Source organism: Coptis chinensis, chromosome 7, assembly GCF_015680905.1.
Source record: "Coptis chinensis isolate HL-2020 chromosome 7, ASM1568090v1, whole genome shotgun sequence".
Classification (NCBI taxonomy): Eukaryota; Viridiplantae; Streptophyta; class Magnoliopsida; order Ranunculales; family Ranunculaceae; genus Coptis; species Coptis chinensis.
Window position 1 is genome coordinate 76960197 of NC_141462.1, and position 21699 is coordinate 76981895.

General features: G+C 35.1%; 1 protein-coding gene and 1 long non-coding RNA gene across 4 annotated transcripts; one reads left to right on the top strand and one right to left on the bottom strand.

The window, feature by feature from the left end:
* The first annotated feature begins 206 nt into the window (after positions 1-206).
* Positions 207-10674, top strand: LOC147489008 (uncharacterized). 3 transcript variants are annotated; one of them, XM_086570897.1, is made up of 14 exons: positions 207-521; positions 667-759; positions 4791-4933; positions 5030-5164; positions 5266-5328; positions 5402-5522; positions 6976-7310; positions 7404-7604; positions 7684-7776; positions 7871-7979; positions 8067-8393; positions 8479-8520; positions 8640-8895; positions 10303-10674. In XM_086570897.1, exons 3-10 carry the CDS (start codon positions 4796-4798, stop codon positions 7934-7936), a joined length of 1152 nt encoding a protein of 383 aa, XP_086427023.1. In that variant the 5' UTR covers positions 207-521; positions 667-759; positions 4791-4795; the 3' UTR covers positions 7937-7979; positions 8067-8393; positions 8479-8520; positions 8640-8895; positions 10303-10674. The 3 variants fall into 3 exon arrangements, with proteins under 3 accessions (XP_086427023.1, XP_086427025.1, XP_086427024.1); XM_086570899.1 differs by having other exon boundaries at positions 8653-8895; XM_086570898.1 differs by lacking the exons at positions 207-521; positions 667-759 and adding an exon at positions 3106-3283.
* Positions 10675-14233: 3559 nt separating this feature from the next.
* Positions 14234-14814, bottom strand: LOC147489009 (uncharacterized). The gene is made up of 2 exons (XR_015201590.1): positions 14524-14814; positions 14234-14456 (listed from the first exon to the last, which is right to left on the bottom strand). It is a non-coding gene; the product is annotated as an uncharacterized LOC147489009 (long non-coding RNA).
* Positions 14815-21699: the final 6885 nt, after the last annotated feature.

The following is a 21699-nucleotide window of genomic DNA, read 5'->3' on the forward strand; positions in this document are numbered from 1 at the left end:
ACCGAAATTTTGAGCAATTTTCTCAAATTAGGGATACCAAAATTGAGTTTTAATAACTGGTTACCGCTTTACAAATACAATTTTCAGCAACTGAACACCAAAGTTTTGAGCAATCACTACAACAAAAAGTAGCAGCAATAGCGACCACAGGATAGCCTACCTCATGGGCACGCTATTTCAACCAGCAATAGTAGCGAACCTAATCTGCTCGCAATTAAAAGCGATGGCGCATACGTAACCTGCCCGCTATTTCAACTCTTCCCAAATAAAAAAATGGCGTGCATAAGTGAAACCAAAAAATGAAATCACAAGCACAAATCACTCCCCGGGTTTCCAAACTCTTGAGACCAGAAAATCGAGAAAACCCATAAAATCAAACCCATAAAATCAAGTGTCGCTATTTTCTTTTTCCTATTTTTCACTCTTTACTCCTCACATAAAATCGAGAAAATCCATTTCTATTTTGTCTCAAAAAAACTGGAAAGAGAAAACTCATTTCTCAGAAGCCAAGCGAAAATGAGGCGAGTGAAAATTAGGGATTTCAGATTTGATTATTAATTGATAATTAGGGATTTCAGATTTGATTATTTGGGATTTCAATGGTGATAAATTGATAATTAGGGATTTCAGATTTGATCATTACTAACTTCTTACATTTTTATGTAGATCAAATTGAATTTCGAGGCAGATCGATCTGTTTCTTCATTAAATTCGAGGAGATTTCGAGCTGTTTGTGTTGATTGATTTTCTGCTGTGTAGGTAATATACATATTTCATATTTATTTCATTTCATTATTGATTTCATTTGGTTATTGATTTCATTTTATTATTTTGATACTAATATTGCTAGTTCAAACAAGAGTAGTGAAAGCATGTTTGAAACAGTTTAACTATATGCTTAGTATTGCATGGATTCATTGATATTGGTAGAATTGTTAGTTGTTTGAACTTCAAACTTTTGTTTGTTTGACTTTGAAAATTGAATAGAGAGAGAGAGAGTGACGTGAGAAGATGGACAAGGAGTGGATGTCATATGACAGGTAAAACAACACTTTGCGTCAGTACCTTCTCACTTCTTAAGTAGTTAGGTTGTTGATTCCTGTTTGTTACTTGTAGAAACACCAATGAGTATAAAGCTGGGGTTCGAGAGTTTATATTGTTCGCTAGAGGGAATGCTTTGAAAACTGGAGAAGACCTAGATAATATCTTATGCCCTTGCAAACAGTGTAAGAACCTAAAGGCGTCAGAGTTGTGAAACTGTATGGGATCACCTAATAATTAAAGGGATGGATATGACATATGATACTTTCGTCTGTCATGGGGAGAAACCAAATAAAGTCATACCAAATTTTGAAATGTCAGAAACATATAACTTGTGTAGAGCTGCTTATATGGAGAATGAGAGGAAATCAGTAATTGATGATGATCAAACCAATGATGAGTTTAAGAATTACATGGAAAATGTTGAATCACCTTTATATCTTGGTTGTACAACGTACACGAGATTATCAGCAGCAGTGGTTTTATACAAACTTAAAGCTATCAGTGGCTGGTCTAACAAGAGTTTTAATAGGCTATTGGACATATTGTGTGAAATGCTTCCAAATAACAATACACTACCAGATTCTCTATATTCGGTGAAAAGGTTACTAAAGGAGTTTGATTTAGAGGAGAGGAAAATCCATGCTTGTGTGAATGATTGTGTTCTTTTTAGGGGTGATCTAGAGCTTGCAAATACATGTCCAAAATGTGATTCTTCTCGATGGAAAGTAGATGACAGGACTGATAAGGTTTATAAGAAAGTTCCGAAAAAGGTGTTGAGGTATTTTCCTATAATTCCAAGGTTTAAGAGGATGTTTGGGTCGGTTGAGAAGGCTGAACTTTTGAGGTGGCATTTTAATAATAAAAGTAAAGATGGCTACATGCGCCATCCGGTGGATTCCTTTGCGTGGGACAAAATCAATAAAAACTGGCCTTCTTTCTCAAATGATCCCCGAAATCTTAGACTTGCTTTGGCTGCTGATGGAATGAATCCTTACCGTGGTCTAAGTTCTAAGTATAGTATTTGGCCAGTAATGCTAGTGATATACAACTTACCACCGTGGTTATGCATGAAAAAGGAATACATGATGTTGGCATTATTAATACCAGGGGATAAGCAGCCGGGGGATGAAATAGACGTGTACTTACAACCACTTATAGATGACTTGCTTGAGTTGTGGAATAAAGGGGTTCAAGTTTATGATGCATTCACCAAAAGCTTTTTTAGTTTGAAGGCAGTTTTGATGTGGACTATAAGTGATTTTCCAGCTCTTGGAAATTTAATTTGGATGTACTGATTAAAGGGAAAAAAGCATGTCCTGTGTGTGCCAATGAAACCTATTCATGCTGGTTGCCTTTTAGTAAAAAGTTTGCATACATGGGCAGTAGGAAATTTCTTCCCAGTAACCATCCTTATCGGCAGAAAAAGAGTTGGTTTAACGGGAAGAAAGAACTTGGAGAAAAGCCAAGTATATTGGCTGGCACTAAAGTTTTTGCAGAGGTTGAGAACATTCAAAATGATTTTGGGAAAGTCAAGATAGGAATGAAAAGAAAGAAGAAGTGTGGGCACATGTGGAAGAAGAGATCAATTTTCTTCGACTTGCCGTATTGGGAGGTAATAACTATCTTAGAGTTGTATATACCATATGTTTTTTTTTCCTAAGTTTGTAATAGATTTTCATTTTGCAGTGTGATAAAATAGTTCTTCATTCTGTTTTTCAGCATCTAGTTTTGTTACACAACTTGGATGTGATGCATATGGAAAAAAACGTGTGTGAAAGCATTGTCGGGACATTATTGAATGTGAAAGAAAAATCTAAAGATGGACTTCATTCTCACCAAGATTTACAAGTAATGGGAATTAGGTGTGCATTGCATCCAAAAGATAATGGTAAAAGAACCTTTCTTCTCTTTGCACCTCATACTTTATCAAAGAAGGACAAAAATATCATGTTAAAAGAGATTGACGGACTTAAAGTTGCGGATGGTTATAGCTCAAACATTGGAAAAAGATCGTTAAGATGGTGGAAGGCAAGATAATTGGTCTCAAGTCTCATGATTGCCATGTTCTAATGCAACAATTGTTGCCTGTATCTTTGAGAGGGCTTCTTCCAAGAGGTCCAAGAGACGCAATATTTCGATTTTGTGCTTTTTTCAACAAGTTATGTCAAAGAGTCATACATAGAGAAGAGATGGAAGCCCTTGACGATGAAATTGCTGAAACTTTGTGCATGTTAGAAAGGTTCTTTCCTCCTTCCTTCTTTGATATAATGGTGCACTTGACTATTCACTTAGCACGGGAAGCACGAGTGGGTGGGCCAGTTCATCTTCGTTGGATGTTTGCATTTGAGAGGTAATTACTTGCCTTTACTCATATCAATTTTGTCAGAATAATAAAAAATTAACATTATAAGTTACATCTTACATATTTCTTTAGGTACATGAAGATGCTTAAAGGTTACGTTAGGAATCCAAGACGCCCCGAAGGTTGCATAGCGTAAAAACTATGTTGCAGATGAAGCTATGAGGTTTTGTAGTGAGCATATGAAGAAAGTAGCTGAAATGGATGTAAGAGAATCTCGACATGAAGAGTATAATGAAACGATACTTGAAGGGCCTACTTCTAAGGAGAGACCGGTTTCATTAATGCACGAGATGCTTGAGAGTGCACATCGTTATGTGCTATTTAACATGGCTGTAGTGGAACCATATGTAAAGTATGTATAACTAAATCTTTTCTATTATTTAATTTTTAACATCAAACACGTGCATGATTATTTTTGAATTGACCAGATTGCACTTAGATGAACTTAAGCATTTAGAGCCACGTCTCTCAAAGAATGAAAGCTTGTTGTGGGCAAGACATGTAGCAAGTTTTTCTAGTTGGCTGAGGCAAAAGGTCATAGATGAAGAGAAGAAAACCAAGATATCCAACTTATTGAAGTGGCTTGCTTATGGTCCTCGCAATCAAGCAATGTCATGCTCGTGTTATATCATCAAGGGACAACGCTTCCATACCAAAGAGGGAGAGAAATCTACTCAAGATAGCGGCGTTTGCATCAATTCGAAAACATTGTGCCGATCTAGTTCAAAGGATACAAACCAAGTTTTTGAGACGGTTCCGTATTATGGTTATATAAAAGACATTATTTTGCTTGATTATCATATTTTTCGAATTCCTGTGTTTAATTGTTATTGGGCAAATGTTACCAGTGGTGTTAAAGTTGACGATGGGTTCACCTTGGTTAACCTTCACCAAGGACAAAGCCAACAGAAAGAGCCTTTCATACTAGCATCACAAGCTAACAAAGTCTTTTACTCTAGGGAAAGTGATTTATCTGCCTGGTATGTCCTATTGAAGGTTCCGCCGAAAGGTTTCATTGAGTTGGTGATGCATGAGAACATTGTTGACATTTTCCCACAAGCACAAGATGTTTCTAGCCGTAACTGGAATGTCAATAATGATGATGATGAGACTTATGTGAGAAAGGATTGTGAAGGCGTATGGGTATAATAGTATATGCATGTAATTGGTGGTCGATTTAGTTTTGTTCAGAAATGTAAAAGAATATTATGTCTCGACTTTTTGTTGGAATTTCTTATATGCTATTTTGTATTATTGACAAGTATGTTTGATGAATTTATACTTTGTTCGATGAAATTTGTGTCACTTTGTGTATGTATTATATATATTAAAGGTTGTTGATTGAACTTTATATAATGACTTCTCTGCCCTGGTCACATATTAGACATCATGTGTAAATCTCGGCTGTATCGCAATGGGGTTCATGGCAATGAGGAGGAAGAGAACAAGAAGAAAATGAAGAAAGGTAAGAATATTGATGATAGAGACCCTGAACCACTGTCAAGCAGGGGAAAAAAGCGTGAGAAGGTAAGTTTATGTGAGGGTACTTGTCAATGTGATATATAGTTTTGTTTTTGAAGATGGAATTAATTAATTACATTATATTGTGTGTGTTTTTTGAAGGAGAGAGCTGATTTTAAGCAAATTCTTGCTGATAAAGGGGAGGAGATGTACATGAAGATGAAACAACGAGGTAAGGGTGTTGATAATGGGGAAAATCATGAAACACTTGCAGACATGAAGAGAAAGCATGAAAAGGTAAGGTTATGTTCCGTACTTGTTAAATCTAATTTACTGAAATTGCTTTTGAAGATAAGGTTAATTCAATGTGTTGTTTGTGTTTTTTTTTTCTATTGCAGAAAGGAGTAGCATGTCTTGGTTCTCATAGTATATTGTCACAACCCAATGAGGCAGAAGCAGAGGTAAGCATTTTTAATGTAAACCTGAATTAGGAAGAACATATTTGGTGATCTAAGTCTGGCTTATATTTTATAGAGTTCAAAGAGTGCAAGTAAAAGAGTTAAGAAAGAGAGAGATGCAATTCTTGCTGCACTGTTTGGACATTCAGACGGTGGTGTACACATTTCAAATCCTCGCAATGATGTCTTTATTTCAGGTATAATAAATCCTCGCACGTGTACTAGATTGTATGTTACCTTATAATATATCACTTTATGGTAATCCACACTCAAGAACACATCTTTATGGTTGGGAATCAGATTCTGCTATTGAGATAGCTAGAAATCAGGTTGCTTCATTAGTTAAAGCTTCACCTAAAGAAATAGTCTTTACATCAGGTTCTCATTGCCTAAGTGAATTATTTTTACTAGTGGACAGTATGTTTATTGCACATCTATATCTCTAATAAGATTAAAAGAAGCACAAAATTCAAACTGCTCTGTCCATAGAGATATAAAAAGTTTGTTACTCTGTATACAGAAATGTTTACATTTACTAGTCCTTTCTCCTCAGCTTGCCATATGAACAAAAGTTTAGCATCCATCATATGGGTTAATATGGATGAATACATACTAAAAATATAGTCTCATAAGATCACCAGGTTCTACACATTTGATCCCCTAGTGAAAACAGGAGAATTTCTGTCACAAATTGGAAATAATGAACTCATACACATACTATCATATTAATCAATATTTTGCTTTGACTGAAACACAAATCACTAATTCCAAAAGTCTAGGCTATTAGCAGCTAGATTATTCTTCACTGTTTAGTGCTCACATTTCAGTATCTGCATTTTACCTGATAAAGTGACCTACTCTTGGAAATTTAATTTTAACTCAATTTCCATTATTGAAGAAAAAGCAACAAACTTTGTTTTAGCAGGTCAGCATTGATAGATAAAAAGTGCTTGAAAATCTGATTTGTTGTACTTTGAATTTCATGGATTCTTGTAGTTAATTGCTAGTTTATTTCTAGTATAAGGTTTTTAATAAATTCAATGTTGTACTTGTAGCATTTGGAATTTTATTTTATTATTTTTGTTTTTTTTTTTTCTGTGAACTTTTATTCAAACAGGGCTGTCAATTTTTGGGAGTTTAAGGTAGCTGGGAAGGTAAACTTAGGGAAGGTTTCCGTTGGTAGCCTCGTGCTCAGTTGCCCTTTTACCCATAAAAAGACTTCAAACTTTGAAAGCTATGTGCTACTGTGCTAGTTTTGGCCTCTTGGGCAGCTATTGGCCTCTTGGGTTTCTGGTTTATTTTATAATGTTGGGGCTTAATGGCTAATAGTCTAGAAAGAAAGGCTGGTGGCTTTGGTGCTATAGATGAGGCATTTTCAGATTTTTTTAACAAATAAAATAGAAACTTAGATTTGGTAAAGTTGAAGGTCTCACAGTTCAATGGAAACTGCTAGTCAAAATCAATTAAATAGGGACTAATAACTTTCAAAAAGCGAATACTGGTGAAATATCAAGTTATCAAAGATACGTTCTACTTGCCTACTTTATTTGTGGTTGATATTTTGTGAAAAATGTCTTTCTGTAGAATGGTTTGCAACTTGCAAGATGCCACTCTACTTCATGTTAAGTTTTTCATACTATTTTGATGCAGACCAGAATATTAGACCAACTGAAAGAATTTCTAATCATCGATTAAATGATGAGACTCACCAAGGTGACTCTTTCGAGAGCGGGCTGAACCCATCTACAAAAGGATTAACAAAGAATTCAACCAAAAGGGGGCCTGATGTATGCAATGTCATACCAACTGAAAAAAGCAAACGGTTGAAAGTCACATACAACGAAAGGGGTCAACCTATACATGAAGAGTCTAAGAAGCTTGTGTCTTTCTTGGGAGCTCAAGTACGGCTGATGGTTGATATAAATATTGACAATTGGAAGAAAGTTTCAAATGAAACGAAAGATTCATTGTGGACAGTAACAAAGGTATTATTTAATGCAATATTGCTAAATTTTGTTTAATGTTACATGGTTATTATCGCTTAAAAATTCTTGTACTTTTTTTATTTTGTTTTGTAGCAAAAGTTTGTCGTTCCTGAAAGTGCAAGACATATTACCATGAGAGAGTTGGGCTACTTGTGGAGATCGTCAAAGTCCAGATTCTCAAGGATAATAGCATCATGTGCAAATGAAGAGGAAAGAATGGAAAAAAGGCCTAAGAATATTAAGCTCGAATGGTGGAAAAGTTTTGTGAGAAAAAGGCTCTCCAAAGAATTTCAAGTATGTATAGTTTATTGTTCTTAATAGTTTTGTTCATAATATTTTAAAACTTAAGAGGGAGTACTGTTTTTTTCCCTAGGCGATAAGTATGAAGTTCAAGAAGATGAGAGCAAAACAGAATCTTCCACACACATGTAGTCGAAAGGGATATGCTAGATTGGAGGCTGAAATGGTAAGATCATTCAATTATGATTATGTCATTTCTAAGAGAATAGTTAGCTTAACATGTCTAGTTCACTGTTTAACTTGTTTAAAATTATATGTAGAAAGAAGAGAGTTCCAACCCATCCTCTGTATTGAGAGAGATGTGTGTGGGAGAAAGCACATACTAAGAAGAATGGTGAACCCGCCAATGATGCAGTTGCTGCGAAAGTGGTAAAATAATACCGTGTAAATATACTTGAATTTTTCTATTGTTTCATTTATTTAGTTATTGATGGTAAGCCAAATATGGATGTTCAGGAAAAGATACAAGAATTTAGAGAAACCCAAGCAGAGTCATCTTCCTTATCTCTCCAAGACGATGCTATTTCTCAGCTGTTTGGACCTGAACGTCGTGGCCGAGTGAGAGGATATGGGTTTGGTGTATGTCCATCGATGTTAGGACTTATTGCTCAAAACAACGAAACAGTGGCCCAACTACAAGAAGTAGTTTCTGTTTTAAACGAGAAGGTTGCTAGCATGGAAACTTTGAGACAGGACATGCAACACCATATAATTGAAAAGAGGGAAATGCAAGAACAAATGAAAAACATGCAACAAGTAATGACTCAGCTTATGCAAAGTCAGGCAAGTGTGTAAAGTAGTTTGGTTCCAGTTATGTTTCTCGGTTTTAGATATTTGTCACATTATTACTGATTTACAATTAAAACAGGGCATTTCATCATTTGTCCATGCTAATAAATCTCCACCCCAGGTATACAACCTTCACTGATGTAGTTAAGTTTGATTTATATTTGAAACTGGTTTGATTGTCTACTTATACGAACTTTTTGTGTATAATTGTATTTTTTTCTTGCTCTTGTTTTATGATAGCCATCTTTTGAAGGTATTGAGTGCAAGTTGTTCAGGATGGATAAAGAGGATATAGTTGCTGAAGGAACATGGCTAACAGATGATCCGAATGCAATCTGCAGCGGTGTCAAACTTGGGCCAGGTGCTTGCAAGGTTTGGGTAACTAATGCGCTTGAACCTAGTGCAAAAGTTTGGAAAGCATCCAATGGATTACGAACGATGGAGCAGGCTGTGACAAGATCGATAGCATGGCCCAGTGATCATATTATTAAAATGGGTATGCTTCATTTCTTTCTTTTTTTTTGGACATGACAATGACGATGACGATGACGATCATCATCACTGAACTGGCTCTTCTCACCAGAAATTATTTTGGTCATCTGAGACTTTGTCTGCTATAGGCTGTAGTTCTATAGGTTGTAGTTCTAAACAACAATGTTTTTGTTTGCTTTCAGTTGGGTTTTGTGGTTATTTTGTCTGACGAAAATTCTATTTTCATGGCCTGGTCACAAGCCATTGGACCTATGGATTCTCTTAGCCTTCTTTAGTGAATCATCAAATAATTGATGGCTACAGTTTTATTCTTTAACCAACAGAGTCTAGGTCCACATGGGTCTGTTAACCTCTTTTACGAGAATCACATGTTTACTAATTTACGTGTGATCGCATTCTTACATAAACAGGACTAGTGATTAAGCTTTGATCAGTAAAGATGGATCTCGTTCCTAACCCAACATATTATCCATCTAATCTGGTGTGAGCAATACTAGCTGTTGAGTTTAGGAATATCAAGATTTTCTTCGATATTATGCATCACCCTTTTTTCAGTTACTTTGAAGAGTATAATAGCCTACTGTAATTCTGTTTGCTTCTTGGTCTTTTGAATACACTTATAGAGCATGTGAATCTTGTTAAAGTAAGAAATTTACATCCAAAGCATGCGACATAAGAACAAAAACCACTAATTCGATATCCAGCATGGCTAGTTAACATATGGTCCCTCATTTTATTCCAAGGTCATATGTTGGTTCGATAAACTTAATTGTGTGGGTTGATAAGTCCAAAACTGTGAAATAAGGAAATAAATATATAAACAAGCCATCTGACGACTGGAAATAATTAAAATTTTCTTTTCTTTCCGTCTTTAACTGCCTAAGAAGCATGACCATCACACAAATGAATAAACTGCTTGTCTTTTTCTGTTAATAACATGATTGATTTATTTTGCATTCATTTTGCTATATCTAATGCTATATCTGAATAAGGTTAGTACTCAAACTATTGAGATTGGATATTAAGTAAGAACTTTAGATTCGCACCCAAATCAAGGACATCAGTGGTGAAAGTTCCCTTATATCAGTTCTAAATGTTACTCAACTAGCTGAATGAGGGGGGTGGTTGTTGAGATATGTTTGATGTCGTCTATCTTACTAACCCTTCACGTATTTAACCTTTCGAGCAGAGTATGGGATTTGGGAACTCACTAAATTGCCCTTGTGTATCACGATTACGCCATCACGACCAAAACAAAGTGTAGATAATTTTGATCGTCATTAAATTAGTGTAGATAATGGTTTGATCTTGAATTTATATGGTTTAAGAATATGAAGCATATAACCAAGAGGACTTTCAATTAGTGCAATAGGTATTTGCTTAAGAGCTCTGTTTCTTGTTTGGAATGCAGGTTGACCAATTGTGGTGATATGTGCTAGAACTATAGGCTGACCTCTGTGGAGCTTGTTGCTTGCTGACGTGTTAGGTTGACCCACTTCGGTGATTTGTGACTTGCTGGAACTGTAGGCTGACCTCTATGGAACTTGTTGCTTGCTGAAATTTTAAGTTGACCACTGTGGAGGTTCGTGGAAAAGTGAAGTATTGTGTCAAGGAACATAGTTGCAGATATTGTTAAACATTGTTTTTCAAGCACCGAAAAGCATTTGAAAGTCAGATTTTTGTTGTTGTTATTGTTGTTGTTATGATTGTAGGATATATACATATGAGTGTATAACCATATATTATGGTTTTAGTGATTAATACAATTAGAATTTGAGTTTAAGTTGTCTTTGCAAATATTTGAATTCCAATATTTGTAGTGAACAGGGTAATTCATAAGCCACTGCGGGACAAAAAAAAAACCAAATAACAAGTCAGTGATAGCGTGCAGTGAAGTCATCTTATTAATGGCTTGCACTTTAGGCTATAAGTGATTCAAAGACCATAGCTTGTAAGGGATGCTATGTTTGACTTGGCAGCAAAGATAGCAGGAGCTTCAATAGCTTGCACCACAACGCTATTATATATCTTTCATAGCTTTCTTTGGAAGCTATCGTTGCTATCTTTTGTTGTTGTGTAAGTTGTTCGAAATGTAAATGAAGCAAAGAAGTTGGAGTCAACGACGTTACGATGCAGACTTTGGCAAGGATTATTTAGAACATTTGTTCTACGTTTTCAACACACAATGTTAAGTGCTTCTCCTTTAATTTGATCTTTGCTATATCACACAATTTTTTGTGAGAAGGTGTATAGTTCAAGTTATAATAATTGCTTTTATATGATTGTTTCTATACGGTTGTAGCTATATCTTAAAAGCCTATATACATGACGCGGTACAAGCGAGCGAACCGGAATATGCATAATTTGATCTGAAGCACTTGAGGCGATGTTTAGATGGCTAATAATATAGTCTACCGAGTTTAGGCGCTATACGGCAATATTTTCAATTCTTTTGGGAATTCTTTATATTATTTCTAATTTATGAAAGACTACTATGTTTGTTCTATAATGTAAGTTCGGATATATGATTTTTTATGCAAAGTACATATTGTGTATGAAATGTTAAGTTGTGAATTATGATTCTTGTTGATTTGATTTGAATTGTAGAGCTTAAATGAATAGCAGGTGTGATATAAAGGCGCAGAAACAATTTTTTTTTAAAACAGCTCAAAACATCTGCCACGACCTATAATTGTGGCAAAACTTTACATAACATACCACAAACGCAATTGCCCACGGTTCATCTAAGCCTTAGCCACGGTTCATAGCTGTAGCAACAACATTATTTGCCACGGCCCTTGGAACGGTTCCAAACCATGGGCTAAAAATGAGTAGTAGCCACGGCTATGGGCCGTGGCAAAAGGTTAGCCACAGGTGCATTGGCAACGGTCTTCCAACAGCTTATAATCATGGCAAAAAGTCTTTAGCCACGGTCTATGGTTGTGGCAAATGCTCAGTATTCTTGTAGTGTTCAGAAACTTCTTGCCCTTGCTTCTTAGTTTAGTTGAAGTCCTCACGTCCCTAATAGTACAAATCTTGCACGGAGACCGCTTCCAAGGACAAGTATATGACCAATGGTCCTCTGCTTTACATACAAAGCATCCAATGCCTTTCTTGACTGCAACCGGACTACCAAGATTGTTGGGTTTGTCACCTGAATTTCCCATTAAATCATCTAGCCATTGCGCCAATTCACATTTCTGACATTTGATAAACTTTTTTTTTTTATTGTCTTCAAGCAAGTCGCATTCGTTGTTGCAATTCTTACAAATTACATGCATCCAAGGGCATTGAGCTGTTTTATGTGTCTTTTGGCCACACAATAAGCATGAACAATCCTGAAACATTATAAACATATTTTAGACATACCACCCCACTGTTATAACATTAATTAGTAATAGCCCCCCAAAGTTCAAATTCACGATAAACCAAAAAGGTCTAATGTCTTACCTTTCGAAAGCAACAGTAAGACAATATTAAGTACCTTGTAAATCGGAATGCAATTGGAGTTTGACTTGTGATCGCCACCCATCTTCAATTTGATGGGTTTAGAGAGAAGATGAAGTTTGTTTTTTATAGTAGTCTGTATTCTTAGACCTTCAACGGCTAGTTTTACTTTAGCTTCGATTCGTTGGATAGAATGCACTGGATGACTCCACGTGTCTATCTATTATGGCTGAGAAGTAATTTCTTTAGTAACTGATGATGACCGTTGGATTACTTTCACATGATGGCGACAAGTGTTTTACAGTTCAAACCATGGTAAATAGTCTGGTGGCAAATAAGTAATTAAAAGATCAGGGGTAGTGGGTGTCTTTTTCTTTGGATCAATTCTGACCGTTGATATTTTCGTCAGAGATCGTGACACGTGTCTTATTTGACTTGGTGTGATAACTCAAACTCAAGGGGTTATTTGCGTCATTACTCGTGGCTAAGAGTAGTGTGGTCTTTTCACTACAGTTGACTTTCGAGATAACAGTCAAGACCTGTTGACTTGGATGGCGCGTGAAAATTGTGGGGGGGGGTGGGTTTGACCCTAATATTTTTGGAAATGGGGGTAAGTCTAACTAACCCTAAAATCTATTACAATCTAACCACATACTTTCCACAATTGAGGTCTTGTTGATGAATTTTGATCATTCGTATTATGAGAAGGAACTGAACCAGAGTTTAAAGACTGCATGTCCTCTTTGTGGATTGAATCCTCTGCATTGTGATCCTCCTCTTCCACTTCCTCTATAGAAATTTTGTGACCCTCGTATATTTTGATGATCTTCCATAGTTCTTTTGATAAACTGTTGTAGTTGTTTTGTTGTTTTGATGTGGCGAAAGATTGAGAAGTGTTTGAGAGCATTGAATTGTTTTCTTTTATCATTGTTAAATTCCTCGCTTATATTAACAATAAAGCATGAACTTCTTTAAAAGTTATATCATCACCACGAACTCTCACAGAAGTATTAAAAAGACTTATATTCATAAGGTAAACCTTTAATTTATGATGTATTGAAAAAGATCTGAATCACTCACAATATTCCCTGGAGATCCTAAAGAATCTGAAATCTTTTTCATCCTTTGTAGAAATTCAGAGACAATTAATGTTCCTTTCTTTAGATTTTGTAGCTTGTTTTTTGAGTTGAATCACATGTGACCTTGTCGTTGTAAGAAATCTTCTTTCAAGAACTTGCTAAAGTTCTCTTGATGTTGAAACACGTCACCAATGACATAAGGCATAGGAGATTCACTGATTGTGGCATTAATAAGCCAAATGCAAGCAGTGTTTGATCTTGTTTAACTCACAATGTATACTTATTAGGATTAATACCGTTTGTAATAACTCCATTCTCAGCAATCAAATACCTTGATGGACATTCATTTGTACCATCAACGAACTCTAGTAAATTGTTACTACAAAAAACAAGTAGAAACAAAGATTTCCATAACAGAAAATTCTCTTTCGTGAGTTTAATAGGAACAAAGTGTGAAATATTCTATGAGAATCAGTTTGTGAGACATTTTCATTTCGTTTTATTAATATAAGAATGAATTCAAGATGAATGGTCTGGAAAAGGATAATTGATCTAGAAATGGAAAAGAATTATAGATGAAGTTGCAAGAAATCGAAGAAGAAATTGAACTAGAAGATATGTAAATTGAAGAAGAGTGACAGTAACTTGAATTATTGAATGAAATGAGTTGATAATCTCATTAAAGAGTTTTGAGACGATAACTAACTCGTTGAAGAAGCTTGATTTCCATTTTAATGAATGATTGATAGTCTTAAAGCTTTACCTCTAATACCATATTACATAATATAAAATAGAGAAATGAGGTGATAGAATTAATTGAGATTCAAAGATAAAGATTTATTATAACATCTCTGATTACAACTAGTATTTATAGACAAATAAACATTCTTGTCTAATCATGCTGAAAGCACGAGCATAAAACAGTTATAATAAACTAACCAATTCCTAACTAATTCTGTTTCTCTCAACTGAACCAGCTAACAGGTCTGCGGACTTGGACATCTGGAATCTTCTTGATGCTTGAATATCTGAATTGTTTCTGCAATTCAATTGAGCCATTCATTGACTTATCTAAAACTCAACATAATCAAAATCATTTGACTAACCGATTTTGAAGGTAAAAATGAGTGTTGAAATAGTTATCACTGAACTTGAAATACTTTCAACAACTGAGCCATTGGCAAACGGGTTGCAAGTAATATGAGCCATAAACAATGTGCGTTGAGAAAGCCCAAAATTAATCAACCTTGGGGAAGAAGCCAATTCTATTTTTGTACTAACCAAAGGTCCTTACCAATTATTTCATGCCTGAAATCCGATCGAACGTCGTCATAACAAGTTTTTTAATTTTTATTCTTTTGGGTACAAAACCGACAAAGTCGACTAGTTTTCTCGTTATCGTGTATCAACTCGCAAGTGTGTACTTCATCCAACAAGTTTAAAGGCCCAGAAAGACTGTTATATTTGGACCCTTATTACACCTCTGGTCCATTAATTAGCCCATACGCATGCCTATGGATAACTAGTATGTACCGCATTTCTGCTGACCAGACCATGTACCTACTACTTCTGTGTACAAAATTCACTAATCTTTTATGCTTTAGAGTTCAGAGGCTCAGAGCTTGGCAATATGAGAGTGCAATGACTCAGTTTGAGAATCAAACTTTGATCGAGATCAAAACGAAAGGTATCATGACAATCATCATATCACCCAATTTTTGTAGAGGGCAACTACAACACATGGACCAGCACAAAAAATCACTTCCGAAGTCGGCTGTGATTGGCTAGTTAAGAGAGAAAAAGGAGAAAGAAGAGAGAGACTCGTTATTTTATTGCAAGCAGTCGGCCAGAGTCCACTTCGGACTTTTTTTTTTGTGGTAGACCATGTGTGTTAGTTCTATCCATTTTTGTATTTAGACACTAGTCAGTTCAACTTATTGAATCATATTGATTGAATTTTGCGTGTGTTGAACGTTTTACAGTGAACATGTTGCTTTCCAACTTCCATCACCATGACAAGGAGATCACTGTCTTAAATACTTGAATACTTGGATAGTGTCAAAAAAGGTGACAAGCTAGCAAGTCATAGTCCCATGGACTCATGGAGTACCTAATGACGAGAATATATATCAAGGGAATGGTCTTTTTGACGACGAGTATGTAGTTTGTAACCAAAAACAGAGAAGAATTGACAAGGTTTAAAAGCAAAAAGACAAAGAAAGATTCACACATAATGTTACATCATTCATTCGATCTTCATCTTCCTATGTCTTTGCCCTTTATTGTGATTATTGTGACTTCAATGATACCATGCAATATGATTTAGGGTGAACTAGTGTTACCCCCCTACTAGATGGGAAATTAGGGTCTCTCTCCTAAATACACACAAAAAAAATTCGGTCAACCCACTTTGACTTTTTTTTTTTTTATTTAGGGGAGACCCTAAGTCTAATTGGCTCATCTAGTGGGGGTAATATTGGTTAACCCTATGATTTAAAGGGTATTTAGGTTTTGGTCCTATTTATAGTAGTGATATTAGACTTTGATACATTTATAGTTGGAAATTAGATTTTAATTCAACTTTTGGTAGTCAAACTCATTGACTGTCTTGTATTTTGCTTAATACCTAGAATACCTTTACACGTGCGTCTCACACGTTTGATTAATTTTAGGACCAAAACCTAATATCGCTACTATAAATAGAACCAAAGTCTAAATATCTCTAATTTCAGATAGACAAAAGGGATTAATTCTGATAAGAACAGCAAAGTTGAAACTCATATAAGGCTAAGTCCAATGGTGTGCCATCGCACTAAATATGAAGAAAATTGAGTTCCAATGGTGCGTCAATACACTATGCCGCCAACGCTATCGCTATTATTTTATCTATCTATACCGCCAATTTTAGCAAGATAGTGTATGCTCTGCACGGCAGTATGAATGGCGGGTAGAAGAGAAAGCATTTCACACACGCCACTATGGGAAGCGGCTAGAAAATGTGTTGACCAAATTTGATTTTAAAAAATTAAGTTTGTCTAATTACTTTTTTATCCATATTATTTTATAAGGCTAAGTAGGGCATTTAATGCTAAGGAAAGAGAATTGGGAGAAGGGTAAAATAGGTAGGGCATTTAATGCTAAAACTCCACACGCCTTTGTAAGTGGCGGCCACCAAAAAAAATAATTGTTTTTCATACCCGCTATTACCAATGGCAGCTAGGATAGGTTACTGTTTCAAATTAAGCCAAAAACCATTGAGTCTATAATTAAACACTATCCTGTTACCTGTATACACTATGCTATTGTGGTTTGGTGTTAGGGTGCGCCAAACTATTGGACTTAGCCTAAATGTATTAAGTAACAGTAAATATGTCTTTTCTAGTAACAATATACTATAATCATATAGAACTTGAATTGAAAAATTATTATCGCATTTGCCTTCTTGAGCAGGCATAAAATCATCATTGAATTGTGAATTGTAGGAGTAAGAGTTTTCTAATACATCCTAGAGAATACCATATACAGAAAACTTCGGTTCGTTACAAGAACATCCCGACTCTTATTTTTAGCTAGTTGATCAGCTACATTAGTTCAATTCACAAAATTCAAATATAACACAAACCTTACATTATTGATTGTTGTTGTTTGAAACACATAATGATCCACCATTTTTTTAAAGATGCCCAACGCCCGCAAATTTTGATTATGATACCCTATGGTACTGGCTACGGTGGTCTTCGAATCACTGCTGGTCTGCTTTTAATTAGACTCGCGCGTGTATCTCTGTCTTTTTTGCTTCATGCAATCAGCAAGACCAATTGAAGACCATATCCAAATTCCATACCATGAACATGCTACAGTATTAAAATTTATTAGCGATTCTGAAGTCAGGACTAGCTAATTGCCACTGGTGATGAGCTGAGCCAAATTCTTTCGAAGTACGTATTAATGCTGTATTAGCAGGCACCAAAGCTGCATTAATGTGAAAAATTGGCCTCCGTGGGCTGTAGTATGTAGGTGTGCTTTGTTTTGCCTTGTGTTGAGGCCATGAAATCCATGATGCAAATAAGCATAGGCTCATAGCAGTAGCACACTATGTTATATATATAATAATCTTATCTTACAACACCCAAACAAAAATAAAATAAAAAATGATTCACATTTGCTATAATTCCTCAGTTGAAAAATCTGGAGGCTGAGGAACTTGTTGATGAGGAAGTCCCTTGATTTCAACAAATAGCTTATTTCCTTCTTCCCCTTTCTTATCATCGTCTAATAATTCTTTTAATTCTACCTCTCTTTTCTCTTTTTAACCCTCAACTTCCTTTGCAGTAGTAGTGTTAGTTCTCTTGCGCTAACCACCAACATGACCCTCTTTCATAATCTCAACCATCGCATATATGTTATTTTCTATTTCTTTTTTGGGGTAATCTCAACCTTGTGATCAACTCACACTTAAGGATTTACTACTAGTCATTGAGACCTTTCTTTAAACACTTTGTGCTCAAATTAGTAGCTCTCTACGACACGTTCTTTTCTTATACTTCCCACTCGTTTAGTTTTTACTCATATACTCCACCAGCACATCTCAGTTCTCTCACTCTCTCTCTCTAAAAAAATTATAAGCTTTGAAATAGGTTGGGCCTAAAAACATGCCTAATGCAAAGTTTTTCATAAAAGCGAGGAGAATTTTTGTCTAAAATTAGGGATATTTAGGCTTTGGTCATATTTATAGTAGCGATATTAGACTTTGGTCTTAAAATTAATCAAACATGTGAGACGCACGTGTAAAGGTATTCTAGGTATTAAGCAAATAAGAAATAAGCCAAAAGGCCCTAATTCCAGTTTTTATCACTGATAAAACCAGCCGGATTTACAAATCATTGGTTAGGACAAGTTAGACGTCATAATCACTAATAAAACTGGTTTTTGGTTTTTAATCATTCAAAAGGACAAGTCCATGTTGACTTGACTTTTTTTTTAATATCCAATTATACCCTTCTATGTTTCGTAGTATATAAGTCATCATTCATTTGAACTAGAAACAAAAAAATTGGAAAAACCATCGAGCGAAGCAAAAAGGAAACACAAGATCAATCGTTTTCGATTGAAGATTAAAGCTGAATCTAGAGATTCTATATTTCATTTGATTCGATTTGAAGGTTTGTCTCAACTTTATTATTCAAATTGAAATTGATTCGATTCGATGTTTGTTTTGATTCATTTTATTTGTTTGTTGAATTAGAAGGTTTTTTTACTGTTTGTTTTTGTTAACTATTTTATTAATATATGTTTATTTTGATTTGATTCGATGTTTTTTTTGTTCGATTCATTATGGATCTAACTTTTTGAGTATGCACTAACAACTGTGCATACCATTTTTTTTAATGATGTGGTTGGTTGAAAATGTCATTCGACGGACCACCACAATCGCAAGACTTGCAACCGGGAAAAGAATGCGCACTCAAAAAGAATGAGGGGCGTGGAATGAGGGAGAAAGGGTGAGGCATTCGATGTTGCAATTATTTTTTCCAATGTCAAGAAACATAGAGGAAGTTGCACATACATTCAAGTAAACATACATGATTCTCTATTGGATATTTGAATTCAATAAAAGTTTATTTTAGTTTGTTGGTTCCATTTTTTTTGTTTACGATCTATCCCGGAATTTCATCTCCTCGGTCCACATTATTTTTGTATGTGAGAGGGTATCGTCCACACTTGAAGGGGTATGTACGGACTTTGGTGCATACCCTCTTTTGGGTGTGCAATCGACAGCTTTTGCCTTTTGGTGATGGTAGTTCATCAACAAAAACTAATTGTCACTACCACAATACATACACACAACCATCTCAAGTTGCATTGAAGCAAATCCATAAGGAGAGACAAGTAGTGTGGTTGAAACATTACCGGTTAATTCGTAAAACAATGTATCCTATTAATCGACATGGTATGCAAGATTTTTGTTTGTTTGTTTTGTACAAAACCACAAAGATGTAAACTTGGTTAATGCACAATTAATACTTATACTATATTCAATTGCATGAATTAAATTCATTAAAAGAAAAATATATAATGTAAACCAAAGATTGTAACATTCATTAAAAAGTACTTGTTTTCAACTTAAATTCATTATCCAACAAAACATACATCGCTGGCACTTGAAAGTTGCAACTAACAATTTCATCCATTTGGCCAACATACATTTCCACAATCAAATTCCTCGCGGCGATGTTTGGTTTTAATCGATGTTTGTGCATATCTCACATACCAAGTAGTAGTATGCAATCGAAATACCATTTTCTTTGTGATGTTTGGTATGCGACCGATCCTATGCATATCTCTCGATACCAAGAAGAAGTAGTACGACACTGTGCATACCATTTTCTTTGTGATGTTTGGTATTCATCGACGTTTGTGCATACCTCGTGATTCCAAGAGGTTAAATGACACTTGCATAACATTTTCTTTGTGATGCTTGGTATGCATTGATGTTTTGTGCATACTAAGATAGCATACTAAGGTGGTATATGCACGACACACGCGGCATAAGTGGATTATTGTCTTTTTCGGACAAAAGTCAACTATTGTCCTTAAGAGTGTTTTTGAAATGCGGGTGGGTTTTTTGGTTCATTATTTCGGAATTTTGTCCTTTTTAGTTTTGTCCCCAAAAGCAAAATACAAGACAATTAACGAGTTTGACTATCAAAAGTTGGACTAAAGTTTAATTTCCAACTATAAATGTATCAAAACCTAATATCACTATTATAAATAGAACCAAAACCAAAATACCCCAGGATTTAACTATTTAAGCCTCATACAACCAGTTTATCTGCGAAGATGTGAAATGGAGCCCAAAGAGGCTAGTAAACCAAAGCTTTACTTGCACTCTACTACACGTCTATACATGATGGAAGGAAAAGCTAGACAGGCGAGGCACAAAATAGTTATCTTATTTACTAGAAGTAGTTTTGTACTGTGACTTCTTTTGATGGTTGCGTTCTGTCTCTTGGATAATTTATGAAGTATGGAGGGCCTAAATTACTTGGGCACGCATTGGACTTATCTCTTGCTCAAGAAGTATAGGGCATTCATGAAATTTGGTATCACTTAGTATGTTTTACGATTCTTTTTCATGTATAGCCGTATAGGTAACAATTTTGAGTAATTAATACACATTCGGGCCTAATGTGGAAAAATAATATCGAGTGCTTGAGCTAGAAACATTTCTTTAAGCCAAAAATTGGACATAAAGCACCACGTGGACCAACTAAATTAGCAATATTATCTGTTTCACCATTCATTTCTTTTTTCTTATAATCTGTTTTACGATTCCTTTTCATGGGCTCTTATGACTCTTTCTATTTCTTTTTGTGACAAACAAATTTTCAAAAAAAAAGTAGTATTCAATTTCAATAAGAGCACGCCAAAAAATTAATTGAATATGAAGATTATCTCAATCAACACCTAACTATTTACTACATATCAACTTATTAATTGTTTCTACATTTGTAAGATGGGACACCAAAGTGCAAATATAGTCATTATACTAAGGAACCCAATAATGTTTTCTAGTGTATCTTAACTTACTATAAACTTTTGAACTGGCAACACAATTACAAGAGCACAAAGGCGCCCAAATGATCATGCACACTATAAAATATAACCAATTTAAACAAAGTGTTTGATTCCATTATCTTCCACGTGTGGCATGTTTATCAAATTCACTTAGATTCAATTTAAGTTGAGACAACAATGTAAATTTATAGGATTAATTTGTTTAAACTCCGCACTTTTTTCAATATCTTATAATAACACCTCCCCCTCCCCAACACACACACACACACATTTGTAAACATTATGATTTACATCTCTCCCCCACACACCGTCTGACTTCCATCTTAGTTCTGTTGGTATTCCACATAATACCAAAATTATCTCTAAAAAAGAGCTATTGTTAAATGTTGGTGTTTTCCTATTTATACTTGAAATCCATGAGTAATTCTGGTATTAGGTAGAATATCAATAGAACTGGGATGGAAGTCAGATGGCGTGAAGGCGTGAAGAGTAAATCATGATGTTTACAAAAAGAGGATATAAACTTGTGATAAATATGGGGGGTTTAGACAAATTAATCCAAATTTCTATTACCAAAGATTCCTTATTAAGTTGGAAACAAGACTAAAGACTGTAAAGACAAATGAATGTGAAGCCAAGACTTTATCAGAAAATATAGAGATAGAAGGGAACAAAAGAACAAAAAGACATGGAAATGAATAGTG

Excerpts from the sequence above, each read along its gene's own strand:
- LOC147489008 (XM_086570897.1), top strand. The coding sequence starts at position 4,796 with ATGTGTAAATCTCGGCTGTATCGCAATGGGGTTCATGGCAATGAGGAG. Across the intron at positions 7,311-7,403 it reads CATTGTGGACAGTAACAAAG|CAAAAGTTTGTCGTTCCTGA; the intron begins GTATTATTTAAT and ends TTTGTTTTGTAG. Across the intron at positions 7,605-7,683 it reads GGCTCTCCAAAGAATTTCAA|GCGATAAGTATGAAGTTCAA; the intron begins GTATGTATAGTT and ends TTTTTTCCCTAG.